The sequence below is a fragment of the Archocentrus centrarchus genome, chromosome 22 (genome assembly GCF_007364275.1).
Source record: "Archocentrus centrarchus isolate MPI-CPG fArcCen1 chromosome 22, fArcCen1, whole genome shotgun sequence".
In the NCBI taxonomy this organism is placed as follows: Eukaryota; Metazoa; Chordata; class Actinopteri; order Cichliformes; family Cichlidae; genus Archocentrus; species Archocentrus centrarchus.
This window is the reverse complement of record NC_044367.1, coordinates 29,247,688-29,255,663: the sequence shown is the minus strand read 5'-3', so window position 1 is coordinate 29,255,663 and position 7,976 is coordinate 29,247,688. Positions and strand designations below refer to the sequence as shown.

At 41.0% G+C, this 7,976-nt stretch overlaps 1 protein-coding gene across 1 annotated transcript in view; it reads left to right on the top strand.

The window, feature by feature from the left end:
* Positions 1-26: 26 nt before the first annotated feature.
* Positions 27-7,976, top strand: part of rtn4ip1 (reticulon 4 interacting protein 1) — a 32,103-nt gene continuing 24,153 nt past the window's right edge. Inside the window, exons 1-3 of the mRNA XM_030719123.1 lie at positions 27-493; positions 5,452-5,603; positions 6,627-6,695. Coding sequence (XP_030574983.1) covers positions 169-493; positions 5,452-5,603; positions 6,627-6,695 — 546 coding nt within the window. The 5' untranslated portion in view covers positions 27-168. The remainder of the gene's footprint in view (positions 494-5,451; positions 5,604-6,626; positions 6,696-7,976) is intronic.

Genomic DNA, 7,976 nt, shown 5'->3' with positions numbered 1-7,976 from the left:
ACGGTAGCTGAGTAAACCGCGCTCTGATTCGCGGAGTCGATGAACATAAAGGCGGAACGCGAGGGCGTGAGGAAAACAAGAAGGTCGTTCAGACTTGATTTTAAACTTTGACACCTCGCTTAACTAAATGTGAGACTTTCAGATATGTTTATGTAAGAGAGACCGGAAATGAGCAGGTATATCTTTAATATTCACACAGATGTATTCTTTATGCTAAAAATGGCTTCTCTGAGACATTTGGTGCATAGCAGGGTGCTGCTCCACCTGAGTGAGTCGCTAGGTGTGCGCAGCTCGGTGTTCAGGTGCGGCAGGCTGCTCAGCACCTCCAGCAGATGCAGGACTGTCATGCCCGCCTGGGTCATTGATAAATACGGAAGCAATGAGGTGTTACGGTTCACCAAGAACGCCAGTTTCCCCATCATCAGCTATCCCAATGAGCTGATTATCAAGGTGTTTGCAGCAGGACTCAACCCCATTGATGTCGCCATGAGAGGTGAGCTGAAGGCTGCAAAATGAGAACAGCAGCTGCAGTTTTGATAGGAGGTCAGGCTGTTTCCGCTCTGTGGTGAATACCAAACCACAGCTTGATACTGGGGGGGGGGTGACTGCTTAGTGGAAACTTATGCCGCATTTCCATTAGTACCTGCTCGGCGCGGTTTGTAGGCATTTCCACTTTTTTAGTACCCACTCAGCCTGGGTTCCAAGCATCCGAAAATATGATGCGGAAGAAAAGCATGCCACTAATTGGCCAGAGAGTGTCGTCACAAATCATGAGAGTGACTCCTTCACCAGAATCAACCACGTCATTTTTAAAAGCCGACAACAAGACAATGGAGGCACCACTGGGAGGCTCAGTTAAATATCTAGACCAGGGGTGGGCAAACTACGGCCCGGGGGCCGTATGCGGCCCGTTAAGCTTTTTAATCCGGCCCCCCGAATTTGAATCAATTATAATGGTAAACCTTGTTAATGTTTTACTCTCCCTGCAATTGTGGCGTTTATCGCTAGATGGGATACTCTGACACACTGACCTTTGTTGAGGTGCGCTCTTACGCTGCATTCAAGTGGTGTCGGAAGACCCGTCTTGCCGAGTTGTTTTTCCCAGTAGGAAAGTGATTTTTACGATCATTCCGACACCGCATGAACGCATCATTATTCAGCGTTTTCCCTCTTTGACAGCTCAACACTTCTGCAATGATGAGCGGAGCTAAAAAAAGAAAAGTGGACAGAGAATGTCGAGTGTTTAATAAGGAGTGGACAACTAAATATTTTTTTACCGAACACAGATCTACTGCTGTATGCCTGATATGCAAAGAGACTGTGGCGGTTTTTAAAGAGTTTAACATCAGCCGTCACTTTACCACAAAACATGCTAACTATGCTAGCAAGCAGTCAGAGAAAGAACGGGAAGCTACTGCTCAGAGGTTGATAGCTAATTTACAAGCTCAACAACGTATTTTTCATCGTCAAAGTGCCATCCAAGAGTCAAGTACCAAGGCCAGTTTTATGCTATCATTCAAATTAGCAAAGGCCAGCAAGCCTCTGTCTGACGGGGAGTTTTTAAAGGAATGTATGGTGGAGGCAGCAGGTGTCTTGTGTCCAGAGGCCAAAGACAAGTTTGAAAAAATCAGTCTATCACGCAAGACAGTGACTCGCCGTGTGGAACTGATAGACGAAGAGCTAACTAGCAACTTAAAAAAAACGGCGGAGTCATTCACGTTTTATTCATTAGCTCTGGATGAAAGCAACGATGTAAATGACACTGCTCAGCTCCTCATTTTTATCCGAGGAATTAACAATACTTTTGAAATAACAGAGGATTTTTTGACAATGGAGTCTCTGAAAGGAAAAACACGGGGGGAGGACTTGTATAGCCGGGTGTCTGCTGTCATTGAAAATACGAAGCTGTCTTGGAGTAAACTTATCAACGTCACCACAGATGGATCTCCAAATTTAACAGGGAAAAATGTTGGCCTGCTGAGAAGAATCCAGGATAAAGTGAAAGAAGAAAATCCTGACCAGGATGTTATTTTCCTTCACTGCATCATCCACCAGGAATCTCTATGTAAATCTGTATTACAGCTGAATCATGTTGTGAATCCTATCGTAAAACTTGTCAACTTTATACGTGCAAGGGGACTTCAGCACCGTCAGTTCATCGCGTTCTTGGAGGAAACTGATGCAGAGCACCATGACCTACTTTATCACTCCCGTGTCCGCTGGTTAAGCTTGGGAAAAGTGCTTCAACGAGTGTGGGACCTCAAAGAGGAGATCGGTGCATTTTTGGAGCTACTGGGGAAGGCCGACGAATTTCCTGAGCTGAGCAACAAGAACTGGCTTTGTGACTTTGCGTTTTCTGTGGATATATTTTCACACATGAATGAGCTGAACGTGAACATACAGGGGAAGGATCGGTTTGTGCATGACCTGTACACAAGCGTGAAAGCCTTCAAAGCCAAACTGGCTTTATTTTCCAAGCAAATCCTAAATGAGTCATTCACTCATTTCCCCACACTAGCTACACTGAAAGAGGAGGCTGGCGCAAAAGTTAAGAAATACAGCGAGACACTGGATGCGCTCCACAAAGAATTCTGCCGTCGCTTTGTTGATTTTGAGAAAATTAACAAGTCACTTCAGTTGGTGGCCTGTCCCCTGTCACAAGACCCCGAAACAGCACCAGAAGAGATGCAGCTGGAACTGATAGACCTTCAGGCTGATGCAGTCTTGAAAGAGAAGTTCAACTCTCTTAAACTGAATGACTTTTATGCGTCACTTAATGAAGCGGTGTTTCCAAACCTCCGGAGGACGGCACAGAAGATTCTGGCGTTGTTCGGCTCGACCTATGTGTGTGAACAGACGTTCAGCATCATGAACTTCAACAAAGCCAGCCACAGATCCAATTTGACTGACCAACACCTCAGATCCATCCTGAGAATCGCCACAACAAAACTGACTCCAGACTTTGATGCGCTTGTTAAAAAGGGACACCAACAACACTGTTCCCACTGAAATCAAAAGTAAGTTTCTCTGCTCTTAAACATGCATTTACGTGTTACATGTCATTTCTGTTAAGGTGTGCTCATAAGTGGTGTGCAGGTGCACTGCCTTTTCAATATAAACAATGCACACCAGATATATTTAACATGGCCACATACTGGCATGTTGTCACTGTTTCGATCTGCATGTCCAACCATTTTTGAAATGTTGAGGAGGAGAGTGATGATAATATCCTGAAGGATATCAAAACTTTAAATGCTTCAAAATGGTAACTGTTAGTATTTTTTTTTTTTTTAAACTGTATTTTGTTAATGGAATTTTCAGTGTTTTAAGAGTCATTTCAATAAAGAAATACTGTGGGACTTGGAAGAGATATTTTGTTGTATTGCTTTTGTTAATTTTCTATTAAAATTAAAGCACGTTTTCTACATATCCCATGTTATTCTTTCTCTTATGAGGTGAATTACTAAAACACTCCATCCATCTGCTCCTGGTCCGGCCCTTCTGTCAAATTTTAGAACCCTCTGTGGCCCACGAGTCAAAAAGTTTGCCCACCCCTGATCTAGACCAGCGGTTGGCAACCCGCGGCTCTTTCGGCTTATGCTGAGGCTCTGTGCGGTTTGAGGAAGTAAATTATAAGTATCCAATTGAAGTGCATTTTATTTTTGGCAGTTCGTTTTTTGTTGTAGTTCTAAATTGGAACATTACTGTGATCTTGAAATATTAAAATAAAATCATTTTATATATTTATTTTTCGTTTCTCAATATATACCTTACTCCGGTTAGCCGCTAACGAGAGCCATCTGTAGTGCACACAACATATATATGTATACCCTATATTGCTGGGCATCGCTGCTAAAGCACGCGTTACCTGCCCCTACTAACCGTGAACAGCTGGTTAGAGTACTGAGGGGGCTGATCAAGGGAACTTTGAATTACTGTAATTACGCTACCTATTGGACCTACTGTCCTATTGGAAAAATTCAAATGGTTTCTGAAAGTTGAGAAACTGCACTTCACACCAACTTAGGGTTATTTTGTAATTGTTGCGGACCAGCAGCACCTTTGAAGTACACTGACTGTGCACCCACAGGTGAGCTGTTATAGGTACCATTAAGATGAGATAAGAGTCCAAACAATAAGAACGACCTACAACAAGGCAGCTTAAATAAAGAGCTCAGTAACAGGACAAGACAAAATGGCTCAACAAGGTGAAAAATACACAAAAGAAAGAAGCACAAATAAATAGAAAATAAAGTGAAATGAAATTAAAGAGCTTAGTGAATACAGATCAGTATTAACTCATTTTAATGCTGTAAAATAATTATTACCAGACTTCTCAGAACTGTTTGTAGCATCCTTTTAATAATTTCAGCTGAAAGTCTTTCAGCAGCTTGAAATATGTCAGCAGGTCACTTGTGGTGCACCTCAGCAACCTGTTTATATTTGGTATGATTTTCTTTAATCAATTTTGAGCATCAGTATTATGGGATATATCACAGTTTCAACAGCACAACTGCACTGATGAAATATACAAACATTACTGTATTAAAGCATAAGCTGATTCTGAAGCGGTCAGGTGAGAACTTCAATTGATTTTTATAGTGACTTTAACCTTGCTCTGCTGTCTCCTCCTTTGTAGCCTTCATTTGTTGCCTCTGAAAACAGTCAGTGAAATAGAAGAGGACCCAGAGTGAATCCGTAAAGAACTCCACATGTAAATTTATTTATTCAGACTTACTGAGACAATGTGTACCCCAACTTTAAACTATGATAACATACAGATGTGAGGTTTTCATGTCTTTATTGAACATGCATTCATGGTACCAGTACTGTAATTTAGAGTTTAGAGTTTAGGAGTAGAAAATTAGATCTGGTTCAGCAAGACCAGATCTGAGACTTCTGCATATTCAGAATTTGTCATGTGCTTTTGTGTTCAGGGATGATTTTTAGGAATTACGTTCATTTGAATTATGTTACTAGGTTATGTTAAGAGATACTTTAGAACAGAGGATGAACTAAGGGGCTGCACAAAGGCCCCCTATAGGATAAAGAAGGATTATTCTGAACTCTGAATCATGCAAAGTTACTTTAGGACAGGGATCCTCAAATCCAGGCCCCGAGGTCCGGTGTCCTGCAGGTTTTAGATGTGTCCCTGATCCAACACACCTGAGTCAAATATATAAGTCATTAGCAGGACTCTGGAGAACTTGACTGCATACTGAGGAGGTAATTCAGCCATTTGACTCAGGTGTGTTGGATCAGGGACACATCTAAAACCTGCAGGACACCGGACCTCGGGGCCTGGATTTGAGGATCTCTGCTTTAGGACAGTCCAAGAATGAAAATGTGGACCTGAAAATAAGACCTAGTAAATTGAATGTCTCCAGTCTTATAAAGAGTACAAACATTCACAAACCGTATCATATCTTTATGTGACACTTTCCCCATCAGGTGGCTACGGTGCAGCTACATGGTCCATGAAGAGAGACCCTCTGAACATTAAGCAGACAGGCAGCGAGTTTCCTCTCATTCTGGGCCGGGACGTGTCTGGGGTCGTCATGGAGTGTGGCCTAGATGTGAAGTACTTCAGAGAAGGAGACGAGGTAAAGATGAGCAGTTTATGCACAACAGCGACGTAAATGGCTGCTTTAAACAAAGCACCTTTAAGAGGGAACATTCAGAAGTCCCAAAGTTTCTCTTCCAGCCATAGATAATCCACTTCTGCTCTCAGAAAGAGCAACACAACTCAGCAACATTGCTGATCCTGAAAACCAAGAAATCCCTCCATGCATTGCTGCTGATCTTGACTGTAGTTTTCTCCTTAAATTTCTGAAAGCTTCTCATTAGCTTCCATGTCTGTTTTACTCTCTGACAGTGTTGCACTAGCTTATGAGTGCTAATGATCTAAATATGCCAGAAGTGGTAGGTCCCATGTGATTGGCTGAAAGGTGAGAAGGATATTTGAGTATGTGATGCCCATTTTTCAGTTTTTGTAGTTGGAAAATAAAACAACAGTTCATGCCTTCCCAGCTTTGTGAGTTAAACAGTTATGCATTCATTACACCCAGGTTGTTCCACATTTCAGCAATGAAAATAAATCAAAAACACCATAATTACAATTTACATACTTAATTTCCCAACATGCACAGATCACCAGTGAATGTACACTAATCCTCATTTGACAAAACACCCTTCCCCTTTTTATGTGTGAATTTGTCAGTTTTTTTTTCTTATGAATGTGCTTTTTTCATAGACTTGCTGTTTACGTGGTAAATATACCTTTTTTGTTTCATTTTGTTTTTGTTTTTACTTGGAAATTCACCAGATTTACATTATATTTCATTGTATAGCCATCTAATTTTCATCTTGACCACAACTCAGATGTGCTCAGTCAGTGTGTGTGTGTGTGTGTGTGTGTGTATATTTGTGTTTCTATGTAAGCGGATGTGGCTTTAAATAGGCCTGCTTTTTGACACCTATGAGGTAATTCTGCTGCTTCTTAGCACACATTTGTGGACTAATGATGTGACCTTCCCAGAGTAGCGTGTGAAGTGTCGTCTCACTGTATAGAGCTGTACAGAAATGCAGACTCACAGTTTAATGAGTGAGGTGTGTGTCCTTCTCAGGTGTGGGCGGCTATCCCGCCATGGAAGCAGGGCAGCTTGGCAGAGTTTGTGGTGCTGAGCGCTAATGAGGTAATGCTTATCTGATGATACACCTGTTTTCCTTATTCCTTCCTCAAATTTGTCTTGTTTCATCAGTATCAATTCTGCATAGTTCTTCCTTATTTTTTGTTTACTTGTTTGTTTCACAATTAGTCAGTCTGAATAGTTTGGGTAAAAAAGTGGCAGCTTAGCTCTATGATGGTGTGTCACTGAAGGGTTAAAAAAGATGTAATGGTCTGGGTGGAGGGATTTTCTGAGGAAAAAGATTTTTTTGTTTTGTTTTTTTTTTTCCCCTCATAAATTTGCCTTTTTAAAAAAGTTTGATTATCCTCTTGCACAAAATAAAGTGAGAGGATACTGTCGTCATACTGTCCATCCATCTGGGTGTCTGTCCATGAGACATGTTCTTTACTCTTCAAAGATGTGCAGCATGATATTCATATTCCTGGATGTTCAATACCCTTTGTACACTTTGACTGTATTTACCTGGAGTAGAGAGTAAACAACATAGAGGATTTCAAGCTGCTAATGCTATGATAATATATACTAATGATATGCAGCCTCCTCATGCCTGATTTGCTTAGTCTAATCATGTGATCATATTGTGCTGTGTCATTGGCTATATCTACTTGGCAATTATTGACTGAAATGGAGAAAGTGGGGATTCCCTATATCTAGCAGCTGACTTAAGTCACTGAACATCTTGCAGCAGCTGATAGTGAGAAACTGAGAATCCCAAATTTCCAGGTAAAGAGCCCGTCTGTTTATAGGAACATCAATTTTGGCTGCAGCCTTATTGATTATCCGGAACTTCTGACTGGGTGAGCATTGTCTAACCTGTTGGTCAGGGATGACTCGTGGTCAGAAATAGTACAGACTATGACTCATCACTGAGCAATATCAAAGCCATACCTACTGCTCAGCAATATTGCTCAAATGTAAATTAATTAAATGTGATATGCATTGATATCAGCAGATTATGTAGTATGGCTGCATTATGTAGTAGTATTCCTTGTAAGTATGCATAATAACTGGCTTATTGTTATAGATTAGTTAAATAGAAAGACACTGTGTAGTATACACCCTTGTATAAGAATACAATATGTACACGGTATGTATTTGTGGAAATGTTAAAGATAAGCACAGAATATCAGTCTCTTACAGCATGCTTAAAATTGTTTTGATAGTACTGTCAATATTGAAAACACGTTTTTGCTGGAATCTGTATTATATCTTTACTGACCCGAGGGGGAACTAAATGTATTTGGATAAAATTTTTAGGCAAGGCCTCCAAATTAGGGCAATATAGTT